Raw genomic sequence first — 12,175 nt, 5'->3', positions numbered from 1 at the left:
CTAAATAGTAGTCCGTCCACCAATTTTATTACAAAAAATGTGATAAATGACTAACCACTCGACCAATTTTGTATAAACTTCCCATAAATTATCTACTAAGTAGCCCGAACAAAGCCTAAACATTTGGTTTGGATAGGTGAGAACGTCCTCGGTTATAAAATTACAACGAAAAGTGTCATTCATTTTTATAGAGTCGGATGAGGCAAAAGCATACACTAACTGAGCCTATCATGACCTGTCAAAAATTTAATATTTTTCCCCATAAAAAGAGCTGCTAAAGTAGTTTTAATTTCAAAAACAATGTTTCAGTCATAGAGGATATGGAGCATAACAAAGTATTAGCCAAGCTGGTGAGGATGCGGTGTACGAGGCGGTTCTCGCCAGGAGTTTGTGTCAACGAGGTGGCTCCGGTGTGGACCTTCGATTTCTTGGCGCAGAACTGCACGTAAGATTTCCGATATTTCAGTCTTGACAGGTACGGACATAGGTAACGAGGAGACAAACATAGAAAGAGATTGACAGGGAGCTATCCGGATGATGGAAGTGGTTGCCTCAGGATAGGGAACCACGAACCTCCTGGCAGTAGCTAATGTAATAGGATTTTTTTCCCATCAAATTAAAAAAAGAAACATGGTCTAGGTTAATTGAGGTTCATAGACCATCAGTTCAGTCAAACCGGAGGCAGCTGAGAACCAGTGTTTATGTCATGAAGCGACTGCCTATATGACCTCCTCACTACAGTGATCCAGGCATACCAATACCCTCGACTAGCCTGGACGTCAAACTTTCAGGCTTCTCACTACCAATTTTAAAAATTTTATCTAGCTCATTTTTCAAAATTCCAGAGAAAGACTAGGCTGCGCAAACAACTATCGCTCCAACCGATTCCGAAGCTACCGTACATGCATGCGACGCTGCCGCCCCCTCTTGGACATCTACTTGAAGATGGTGGAGTACCAGGAGAGGAACTCCTCAGCTAATGGCAGCGACAGCGACGATAGCAGCGATGAGGAGAAGTATTATGATGAATGGGAGGCAAATGTGACGGAACACCATGCTAGTTATACGGAGAACAGATATTTGGATTCGGGGAATTTGACTGATGATTTAATTTTGAGGGCAAAGTCTACAAGTAAATATATTTATCTTAAAATTCAGTAGTGTTGTTAAATATGTGCATGTGGATGACAGTGTCTTCGAACTGTCAGTACTAAAACTATAAAGGCTGTTGTTTTGATTTTTTGCACGCTCTTATCTCGAACAATACTTGCTGTCTTTTTTACTTTTTCTCCAAGTCTAGTCTGGTTTCTAAAATATAAACAACTTTTCCGAAACATTGCCAGAATCGAATTAAATTTGAATTAATTACATGGTTGTTCAATGTTCGGGAATATTTAACAATGGCGTAATAAAAACAGCTAAAACAAAAACCGGCCAAGTGCGAGTCGGACTCGTGCACGAAGGGTTCCGTAAATTACAGTTAAATCAACCTATCTCAAAAACTATAAGAGATACTTTGATCAAACCAAAAATCGTTGAAAGAGTTAATTAGCATGCATCACCTCTATTTTTTTTAGAATTTTATACCCCGTAGTTATAAAAATAGAGGGGGGGGGACATACTTTTTACGACTTTGAGAGCTGATATCTCAAAAACCGTTCACTTTAAGAAAAATGTTTTTTAGAAAACTTTATATCATTTTAAAAGACCTTTCCATTGATACCCCACACGGGTATGTACATCGAAAAAAAAAATTTCATCCCTCAGTTACATGTATGGGGGGCCCCACCCCCAATTCTTTTTTTTACTATTTAGTGTCATATTTTTGTAGCGGTTCATACAACACATATTCCCATCAAATTTCATCACTGTAGTACTTATAGTTTCCGAGTAAATCGGCTGTGACAGACGGACAGACGGACAGACGGACATGACGAAACTATAAGGGTTCCGTTTTTGCCATTTTGGCTACGGAACCCTAAAAAGCTACATTTTCACCTCACCACCTGCCATGGTAAATTCTCACAAAATCCAAACCCCTTGTTCTAGAACACCAAGGTTCACCGACATCAAGGTCACGGTCACCTTCAAGGTCAAGGTCACCAACAACCGTGACCCCAGCTGACCTGACCGAGGATTTTGAAGAGGAGGAATATGACGAGGAAGACCAGCGGGCCACTTTTGTAGTGTACAAGGAAACGGATATTGACGAAGCTATAATGTTGCCAGATGTGGATTATGTACCTGGGGTTATTAGCTCGGAGGTTGATAAGTTGTATGGGTAATTTTTGGTGTTACTATGTGAAAAAATGGTAGATTTTTTTGTGTTGGGAGTGTAGAGTAGTTTGTTAAATAGTCTTGTATTGTTTAGTACATGATTTTTTATGTTCGTATAAACATAAATAGAATGGCATATTTTGTTAATTCTACCCTCCACTTAGGATACATTTTTCAAAAGAATTAAGTCCACCTCTTTGTAAATAAAGTTTAGTTACAGTTTATCAATTTCAAGCACAGTCGTGGCCCTAAATGATTTGCCAAAAACACATCGATACAAACGAGTTTCTTATATCTTATCGCCTGAAACACCGGACTACCTAGTTCAGGCAATTTACCACGACTAAGATTTATGTGCATTTATTTTGAGTAAGATGCAATATTTAGGTACATTTTGTGATTATATTTTTTGGAAATAAGTTTCCCTTTTTTTATTATATCATTAAAATTAATAAGTTAAACTCACCAGCAGCAGTATTAACATTAGAAGCGACGAACAGACTCTGCACGTAGGCGCCGAGAGCGTTCACAATGTCTTGGAATATGTTCGTCGCGTGCGGCTTCATGTCGTAGCATTCGCAGAACGCTTTTAGTAAATCTGTGGAGAAAAGTTTGGTTTTAGAAGATGATTTTTTGACGGTAAAAACAATTAGGAAATATTTTAATCGAAAGTAACTTTCGTTTTAATTAGACCCACCTTTTCAAGTCAAAAAAATTTATGAATGATCCATTCTACGAGGGACACCCTATCTATACTATCGACCAATGACTTGTACGACCCTTTTAGTCGAAAAAAATATTTTGAAGCTGCCGAAACAATGTAGACTTTTAATGTGCAATGCAAGCTGAATTTCGACCTTATTGTATTTGATTGTTTCTACGAAAACTTTCTTGCTCAAGGTGGCCCATTAATGTTATTGGTTAATAGAGCATTTTTAGTGCTTTGTGGAAATAAATGTGTACCGTTGAATAAATTATTGTTCTTCTATATAAAAACGGTAAACTTACTAGGTTGTATAGTCATTTTGTGTAGTACTTCTAAAGCTAACGCTCGTTGCCACATCGGTTTGTCGGGGTCCAGGAATTTTATTGTGAGAGATAGGAAGATTTCGCATTCTGTCACCTGAAACAAAGAAAGCATTTTTATAGCTATGTTATGGTTATCAGGTGTTCTTTTATCGTACAGGGTTCTCAGAAAGATGTTCAAGATTAATGTATATTTTTTGTCGTCAAAAACTGTATAGATTTGGCAAAAAAATTGTTTGTGACAAGTCAATTTGGGTGTTGTCAGCGCCTTAAAGTACTCGCCAAAATTCTTGTCGTCAAGGGACATCGCGGCGCAGAAACCATTAAGGTTAACAATTTAGTCGAGGGCCGCCATTAAATTTGGGCGAAAATGATGGAAAAAATCATCAAATGATCCCGCTGTGGGTTAGCAACAGTGGGGGAGTGTCAGACTTTTACTGACCAAAAATCCATCGTGGGTATCATAGGCCTTTTATGTACCAGGGCCGCGGTGACTCTTTCGAACAATCACGTAGCCCCGGCGGGCCTTGGCCCTGATGGTCCCCGATGGGGGAAAAAGTCAACGTCACGCGGTGTTCCCAGGCGGTCACCCACCCAAGTACCGACCGCGCCCGATGTTGCTTAACTTCGGCGATCGGAACAGAACCGGTGTTTTCAACGTAATATGGACATTGACACATTTCACCTAAAACCGTCGTGTTCCGTCGAAGGCCTTTTATGTTCCAGGGCCGTGGTAACTCTTTCGAACAATCTCACAGCCCCGGCAGGTCTTGGCCCTGCTGGGGGAAGACACATTTCACCTTACGTAGAGATAAGGTGAGTCTACGTGCACAGTGCTGCCCTGGTGGACACACACACAATACACATACCAGCACAGCATGATACTTGTGCACTATGACGGACACGAGCCGCAGCAGGCGCATGGTGACGGGGAAGTGTGGCCGCTCGGCGGCGGCGCCTGCACCAGCGCCCGCGGTACTGCCAGCACCCGGGATGTGCACTCCGGTGAACGCTGCCCTGGGGGAGAAAACATAGAAAATCAAAAACAATTATATGAGAAAAGGCCCCCCGCGCTCTAGGCAGCCAGGCTACAGCAACCAGCACAACGTATGACGTCGTATCCTCGCCCGCGCACTAGCTGCGGCAGCTAATACAACGCGCCTAATTGCACGGCAGCTAGAGCGGCTTTAGGCGAATGTATGTGGCTGGCGTCAGTGTCCGCGCACTTGTTGTAGCAACCAGACGTATTTGCGGGGTTCCAAACATTAATAAGATGACTTTCGATCTAGACTGACCGTTGATTGGCTGCTATAGGTAACTGGCTGCGGAAATACTTTGGCTGTCGCAGCCTGACTGCATATTACGCGGGGGGCTTAAAGAGCCGACTCAAAAACGTTTATTCAAAAAGAAAAGAACGCCCAACAAACTGCCCAGCAACACAAGTCTGTCTTTAGGTTTGATTGAAAAACCGGGCGTATTTTCTACCGACGTAAAAACCGCTGTAACTGTTGATCGTTAAGCTTACCTATACTTGACGTTTGGTGAAAACAGCCTGATGATGAGAGCACACACGTGTTCCTTCAATAGGAATCTGAATTCCGCTATCTGTAAACAAAATATATTCAAATTATTTGTTGAAATATAAACTTTATTTATATGTAGTAACAGTATATAATGCGATACATAAGGCTCGGTTACACTTGTTACATTGGTTACTGATAAAGTGTTAGTTAGTTATCCTTTAAATTAGTGCTATCTGCCAGATAGCCTTAACTTATAATTTCTACCAGATATTGCTGTCTGAGACAGCAATATCTGGTATGATGATAAACCAAGATGAGAAACCAAAACTTATAGTTTATCTGACAGTAATTTATGAAAACTGGACGTAAAAATAACAATGCTTACTTTAAAGAATATAGGTGAGAAATCCGTGAGCACGGTATCCAGTAACTCCAAGCCGAATGTCTTCGGCACGTCAGATATACCGACCAGCCAATGTGCTGCGTCGCCGTTTATTAACTGGATTATATCCTGAAAAATAATTATTTTTTTATAGTAGTGGTATACTGGGATAATGGTTAGGAAGAATTTTAATTGCGAGATGATAGATAGAAGATACCCTCTATTCCTTTGCTCTTATACTTGTAGATAGAAAATGGTTTTTACCAGACTGCGCCGCGCCACAAAAGGGGGGTATATTGTGTTCTAAATTCTCATTAAAGCAAAATGCAGGAAGAACTTATACAGGTATATATGTGTATATATGAATACATAATTAGTGTTACCTGTAATATAAGATATGCATCGACGGCGCATGGTTTTAGATCCTTAGGTGCCTTATTGTTAGTCTGTGGTCTAACATCGGCGGGGTTCACTTTAAGAGCACCTGAAAGCATAAAACACATACCTTAATGTTTAGGTATACGTGACACAAATATGGTCGCTTTTAGTTCCAAAATGTGTCAATGATTTTGACCTTCAATCCTTGCACTTAGATAACTTACATGCATGCTGCATGCACCTTCATAGTCAGCTTAGAAAAATGTATTCTGAACATTTTTGAACGGGAACTCCGATAAAGATTTATCTACCAGTTGCATAACTCTGGCTGAGTACATATTAGTGTCATTTACAAATACAACAATTTTACATCCAGTAATTTTCACACACATACGAAGATCGCACCATTGACCCCCTTAACCAGTTCACCATTTTATCTGAAAACCACAATTCTCACCCTCAGCCTCAGCCAATGCCCTCTCGAACACCAACGCCACTAGCTGCCTGACCGTAGCTGCCGCCGCATGACTGGTGCTGACGTCACGGCTCTCCGACGGCGATACCATGCGCATACACATCACCATGGTCTGAGGAAGAGGAAGGGGGTTATTTTTAGTACTAGCTTCCGCCCGCGTCCAGTGATAACTGCTCCCCGATGCCGGATGGTGACAGAAATCTAACATTATGTCCTTTATCTGGGTCTAAGCTTTTCAGCTTAAATGGTTTAGCCATTCTTGAGTTATAAGAAGTGTAACTAGCATTAGCTTCTTCTATATACAATAAATATTGACTGTCCATGTTTAGACACAGATCAACCTACTAGAATAATACATTTTCTTTAATAGATTTTCAACTTTATCTCCATAGGGGAAGGTTAATGTTCGATTGGTAAAATTTGAAGGATTCTGGTATGTTGATCTGTTGCCGACTGTGCTTTAATAATCTGTTCTGGCAAATAAAGAACTTCAAAAATGTTTACTGAAAATACTGTGTGAGTGTCCAATCACTGTTGTTTTTTTATAACATCTGTGATTTCTAGTTACGAGGAAAAAAGTATACACAATTTATCTTCCTATGATATATTATTTAAAACGACAGCTATTGTTATATTAAAAAGCGATTGAATTTACCCCAAGAAGGCGATCCCTTTCATGCTTATAAAACTTCACAGAGTGCCGTCCGTGCGTGCCAACTGGAATTGTCATATTTTACTAATATTCACTACACTATACCACAAATAAAAACGAAATTATTCCAGGACTTTGGAAACAAATTAAATTGAGCTACGCAAGCCTTAACCCGTTGTATGTCGGAGCGCAGATTTAGTTCTTAAGTTTACTCTGTATTTTCCTAATAAATAAATAATAATTTAAAATATATATATATATACACGAGACACAATTGACTTTCTATCGTATTGTAAATAAAGACATACAAGCAGTTAAAACTCAGAAAGTCTTAAATATACTAAACATAATGTAGTGAACTTTGTCCGAAAGCACTTTAAAGTGTGTTGTTATTGAAATCTGAAATATGATCTTAGATAAATGATTGCCTTAACTTAATATTGCTTTTTAAATTGTTATTGATTTGGCAGATAAGATAGTTATCTGATTTGCTATTCTTCCGGTTGTTTTGTATCATGTCAATTTTATCATGTTTTGAGGAAACAGAAAAATAAACTTTTCGTAATAAGAAATTGGCGATGATTGACCTATGTAGGTACCTACATATAATTATGATGAGGTACTGAAAAACTCTCCAACTTCTTTAAGCTGGGCCCTATAGGTATATTGTTTGTAAACCATAAATAAAATGTACCACCTCTATAACATAGCAAATTCGAATAAAGAATTGCGTATATTATTTTCATATGTAGATAGCTAAGCTTCGAGCGAAGACAGACAACTTCTCATTAGATATTCGATACGTAACACGTGCGCGCGAATATCATGAGTCTTGTTGTTCTACGTTATGCGTCGCCTTCGAGTCATATCGCTAGGTATACCATTACTATAGAATTGAACTCATCCTGGTCAACAAGCCCACATACAGGAGTAACTTTATCTCTTGCCTATCCCATTTTTTAGGTAAAAGCAGTCCACAAAAAACGAAACTCTTTACATCAGTACAACTACATATCTAACTCACCCTAGCCAGGGTGTCTCCATGCACCAGATCCGACGTGGTCATCAGCAAGGCAGCAGTCTGCAGTAGTTTGAGCTCCAGCACTCCTGCTTGCCCCAGGTTGTAGAGGCAGTCTACCACATGCCTTGCACCCTTGGCATCTATGCCTTGCTGGGCTATTAGACGCTGGATGGTGCCGAGACAGAACTGGAAAAGAAGAACATGCTTAATTAAAGAAGATGACAGTCAATTAACATTAATCATTTATAATCCCTGGGCAAAAATAGGTTTGTAATATCTGTTTTGGAAGGCCAAAATTTGAAGAAAACTGGGGTTTGAGAAAATTAAATTAAATTAAAAAATGTTTTTATTCAGACAAAGTCCAATCGCTCTACCTAAATGTGGTTTTAGCTAAATACATTGGGTGTTTATTAATTTTACTACTGTTCCCTGTCCAAATACCATGGGTACTATTTCCAATGCCCAGATAAAAAGCTATTTATTTAGCAATGTCTTTTTTCAGCATCTAGATTAATATCACCTATATAGTATTAGTAAGGAAGTCACTTCTTACCTTGATGATCTTCAGATCCTTAGACTCACATCCTTGGACAAGAGGGTACAATATCTGGTTAACCACTCCATACAAAGAGGCTTGAGGGTTGTTGGAGGCCAGGGATAGCTTCTCAATGGCTTCATCACATGCCTGAAAATATTCAAAATTACAGTTACTTTGTTCAAAAACTGCTACAGCTGATAGATAAATGACAGCTGCAGTAAATATATTTCTATATTTAAAAGCAATTTAATATTGGTCTAGTAAATTGAAAAACATGTTCCTCCAATTATCACTCTTACATCAATAATTATGTTTAGTTGCTATTTATTTTGTATGATTCCTTGACCTTTAAGAATAATGTCAATCTTGCAATCCGTTAAATAATTGAACAGCAAGTTTTTTTTCCTTTTAGACACAGCATTTTAATAATTCTTTACCTATTGTAATTACAGTACCCAAATGAAAACAATGGTCTTGTGTTTCTAAAATGAATTACAAAGAGTTAAATAGTGTATGTATATAGTCTATCAGGTAATCCCTGGAACTTGAATTTTAGTATGATGTTTTTGTACTCAGAAAAACAGTTGAGAAAGAGTCTAAATCAGTTGGTTAGTATGCATATGTGGAATAGTATTAATAATAATGGTTAATATGTATTGAGATAAACTTTTTGATATTAAAGCAGTCCAAGTACAGAATATCTCTTTTTAACTGACCATTCAGGATAGAATGAGGTGCATAAAATCACAAACAGTAGCTTTTTAATATCTGTTTAAACTATGATTTATGAGATATAACTCCACCCATAAAAATACAATCATAAAATGTTTTACAGTAGATTGGAATTATATCTTCAAAGCAATTATCAGTGTTAGCAGAGAAACTGTAGATAATGAGTGGAAGTACCGGGCTTAGAAACACCAGCGTCATTAAAAAAAGGATTTGTGAGTAATTACAAAAAAATAGGTACAATATGAGGAAGACATTGAATTTTTTTCAATATTGTTTTCTTCAGTTTTTTAACCTTGTATTGATTGAAACATTAGCTATAAGTGTGTTGTTGGTTCAGATTTATGTTTTGCAACGATAAATAACATATAAATATTAAAAACCTCTCTTATCTGAGGATATTTCTTCTTGGTCTCCAAACTCAATGTCTTGAAATCGTTTTGAAGGACGTCCATGAATTTCTTCGTGGAGTCATCGCCGGTCACAGCGCTTACGAACGCCATTATTCAATTTATTCGTGCTAATTCACTTATTCACATCATATTTTACGTAAAAAATTAAAGAAATTGAATTTATGCCATGTACACAATCGACATCACTATTTTCGGTTCAGAAACTGAAAAGTTACATTTGATTGTTGGTTCTAGACAATATCTCCAAAAAAATATGTGTTTGTTACGATAAATATTTTTTAATTAATTTTAAGTCCATATTTTGATTCCATTCCTTTAAATGCTTTAACGAATTTAAGTTATCCTAACATTTTCCAAAGAATAACAGCTAGCTCCTGAGTGTAATTTCAGAACGAAAACTGTGTTACGGTCCTATTCAAGCAATTTTTTTTTAACATAAGTATGTAAAAAATATAAAATACTGTAAATTTGAAAAAAGTATTAGGTAAACTTTATCAGTAATCGATTTCAAATATGTAGCTTGAAACTTGCATAATTTAAATCACAGTTAATTGAAGATTTTGTTATGTTGGAAAGTTATAAAATGCAATAAAATTTTGCTTGTAATGGAACTTCTACATTCATCTGTGTGACCAGAAATAATAATAAGCTCCACATTCAGTAATTTCCCCGATATTCCCCACTGTGAATAACTGCACTTGAAGATAATTAAATTACGTTAGAACTAGTGATTTTATGTAATAAAACAAAGCTTTAATTAGATTTAACAGACTTGATAACTTCTTTTATTGAATATACGGGTGATTTGATTGAAGTAACTTGGCTCTTGCTATTTATTTCATGTTTTTTTTTGCATTTATTAAATCATACAGAGCGTGCTAAAATTTCCATACATCCGGGATACTAACATGTTTAAGGGATAATAGTTGCGTCTCGTAAGCGACAGTAGTAACTTGCAGTAACCCAGACCAGCTTCTTGAAGTGAAAGTGAAAGAAGAAATGCAAGTGATCGATGATGACCCACTTTTCACGGTAACATTTTTTTCTAGTATAGCAACATCGATTACTGATTGTGCAGAAGAAAAAACAATGGTGTGATTCCAGATTTTTATTTGTAAGTATTTATAGAATCCAATATCAATTTAGCTAAAGTAACGTTTCAGTGTCGTTAAAAACGTCCACCCGTCCGAAGATGCCGATACCGAGGTATAAAACGCATATTATCGACTAGAAATTGGTTTTGTGAGCTTGACGTGCTGTCATTTCAGTTTTTTATTCTATTTATTCAGCTTGATTCAACTATGCGCCATTTACTGCATTAGAACGGCCGCTGTCTGCGGATTTTAGTACTACTGGTAATAAAACTCGTCGCGACACAGGTGTGGAATGTACGTACAACAGTGTGTGGTATGTCGACTCGCCGAGTGTCGTATTCGTGTTAAATAGTGTGTATTATTTCATGCCGGCACCTAGTTTTCGTTATTCCAGTGTCGTTTGCATAGTTTTTTTGTGGTTCACTTCGTCTTGAAGTCGGATCGGCTTATACCCGCCGGAGTGTGCACCTAGAGCCGGCGGTTCGTGTCTCAGCACCTTCATATAGATCATTTGGTCATGCAATTGCTTTCTGTAAACAATGCAGCATGTTCGTGCCTCGTTTTGTAAATAACATAATCAGATTTGCCTGTCATCTTTGCACGCTAATTTTGTCTCTAAGTGAAAGTCTTGATAGTTAAATTGTGGATTGAATCAAGTAAGAAATCATTGGATTATGTACTACGTAGATGATGTAGTGCGATAGTGATATGATTGACATTGAAACTATCGAATGTTTGTGGCTTCCTTATAGAATGTCTGGTCATCTAATCATTGTTATAGATCATACCATTCCCTATTTATTGGTATGACCTGTTAATCTAAGACTTGTTAGTTCTTTGATAACGAGATTACAAATCATTGTTGGATTGTTATGATTCAAAGTCAAAGTTCGCTATGGGTTAATTGAAGAGATAAAGCCAATTTTTTTATTCTCTGTCAATGAATTGGTTTGATAAGGAGACGGTTGGATAAATTGTGAATGGAATTCTATAAGCCTCTTGTAAGGGGGTTTTCGATGATTCACTTTTGTTTCATAACATACTAAGTGTGATTTTGTGATTACAAGTCACAGAGATTCTTATATATCTGTATACGTTTTATCTTTAATCTTAAAAAATATGATCACGTCTCTAGCTTTCGCAGCACTCTCAAGTGGCTCCCAATTCGACTTCGCCGGAACACTCGCATTTTGTGTTTATTATTCAACATCCTCTATAACCCTAAATTTCCTTCGTACCTTCGAGAGCGGTTTTCCTTCATCCGTCCTAATGATGCGCCTTGCAGGTCACATCTTAGAACAATTCTAAAATTTCCTTCCCATTCCACCGACTTCTATTCCTATTCCTTTACCGTTCACGCTGTTCGGTTATGGAATTCCCTTCCCCATGAGATTAGAGATTGCCAAACTGTTGGACTTTTTAAGAGAAAAGTTAAAGAACATTATCTGTCCATTGCATCATAGTTATTTTATTTATTTATATATATATCTAGGTATATATTATTTTATTTTTGGGTATATATTATTTAGTAGGTATATATTCATTATTTACGTATTGTTTATGTAGGTATTATACAATATACAGTTGTTTTCTTCCATTTTAATTTCTGTTTCCTTTGCTTTTTTTACACACTGTCTACATCTCTTTTATTCTCTTTTTCCTTTCGC

At 37.3% G+C, this 12,175-nt stretch overlaps 3 protein-coding genes and 1 pseudogene across 7 annotated transcripts in view; 2 read left to right on the top strand and 2 right to left on the bottom strand.

Annotated features, from left to right (window-relative positions):
• The window catches only part of LOC110372631 (protein MON2 homolog), a 39,313-nt gene extending 29,683 nt beyond the window's left edge, over nucleotides 1-9,630 (bottom strand). The window contains exons 1-10 of the mRNA XM_064041807.1: nucleotides 9,385-9,630; nucleotides 8,288-8,419; nucleotides 7,738-7,920; nucleotides 6,044-6,173; nucleotides 5,592-5,692; nucleotides 5,212-5,337; nucleotides 4,829-4,908; nucleotides 4,173-4,320; nucleotides 3,286-3,400; nucleotides 2,744-2,875 (exon numbers count right to left, since the gene is read on the bottom strand). Coding sequence (XP_063897877.1) covers nucleotides 2,744-2,875; nucleotides 3,286-3,400; nucleotides 4,173-4,320; nucleotides 4,829-4,908; nucleotides 5,212-5,337; nucleotides 5,592-5,692; nucleotides 6,044-6,173; nucleotides 7,738-7,920; nucleotides 8,288-8,419; nucleotides 9,385-9,504 — 1,267 coding nt within the window. The 5' untranslated portion in view covers nucleotides 9,505-9,630. The remainder of the gene's footprint in view (nucleotides 1-2,743; nucleotides 2,876-3,285; nucleotides 3,401-4,172; nucleotides 4,321-4,828; nucleotides 4,909-5,211; nucleotides 5,338-5,591; nucleotides 5,693-6,043; nucleotides 6,174-7,737; nucleotides 7,921-8,287; nucleotides 8,420-9,384) is intronic.
• Nucleotides 314-2,285, top strand: LOC135118839 (uncharacterized). Its single transcript, XM_064041876.1, has 3 exons — nucleotides 314-445; nucleotides 846-1,132; nucleotides 2,050-2,285. The coding sequence occupies exons 1-3, from the start codon at nucleotides 321-323 to the stop codon at nucleotides 2,283-2,285; spliced, it is 648 nt and encodes a 215-aa protein (XP_063897946.1). The 5' UTR covers nucleotides 314-320.
• On the bottom strand, nucleotides 3,861-3,979 carry LOC135118848 (5S ribosomal RNA; annotated as a pseudogene).
• Nucleotides 9,631-10,084: 454 nt separating the features above from the next.
• Nucleotides 10,085-12,175, top strand: part of LOC110372636 (uncharacterized) — a 68,421-nt gene continuing 66,330 nt past the window's right edge. For 2 of the 5 annotated variants that reach the window (XM_064041836.1, XM_064041834.1), the window contains exon 1: nucleotides 10,089-10,528. The gene's annotated coding sequence lies outside the window, so the exon portion shown is untranslated. Of the gene's footprint in view, nucleotides 10,529-12,175 lie in introns of all 5 variants that reach the window. The other 3 variants (XM_064041837.1, XM_064041835.1, XM_064041833.1) reach the window with 2 other exon arrangements.

The sequence above is a fragment of the Helicoverpa armigera genome, chromosome 26 (assembly GCF_030705265.1).
Source record: "Helicoverpa armigera isolate CAAS_96S chromosome 26, ASM3070526v1, whole genome shotgun sequence".
Classification (NCBI taxonomy): Eukaryota; Metazoa; Arthropoda; class Insecta; order Lepidoptera; family Noctuidae; genus Helicoverpa; species Helicoverpa armigera.
Note: the sequence above shows the minus strand (reverse complement) of the source record. Positions and strands in the feature narration are given on the sequence as shown.

What these genes read in the sequence shown, in the direction of transcription:
- LOC135118839 (XM_064041876.1), top strand. Translation starts at nt 321, where the DNA reads ATGGAGCATAACAAAGTATTAGCCAAGCTGGTGAGGATGCGGTGTACG. An exon ending in TTCTTGGCGCAGAACTGCAC is followed by an intron (nt 446 to 845) that starts GTAAGATTTCCG and finishes TCAAAATTCCAG; the next exon opens with AGAAAGACTAGGCTGCGCAA. An exon ending in TTTGAGGGCAAAGTCTACAA is followed by an intron (nt 1,133 to 2,049) that starts GTAAATATATTT and finishes CCCTTGTTCTAG; the next exon opens with AACACCAAGGTTCACCGACA.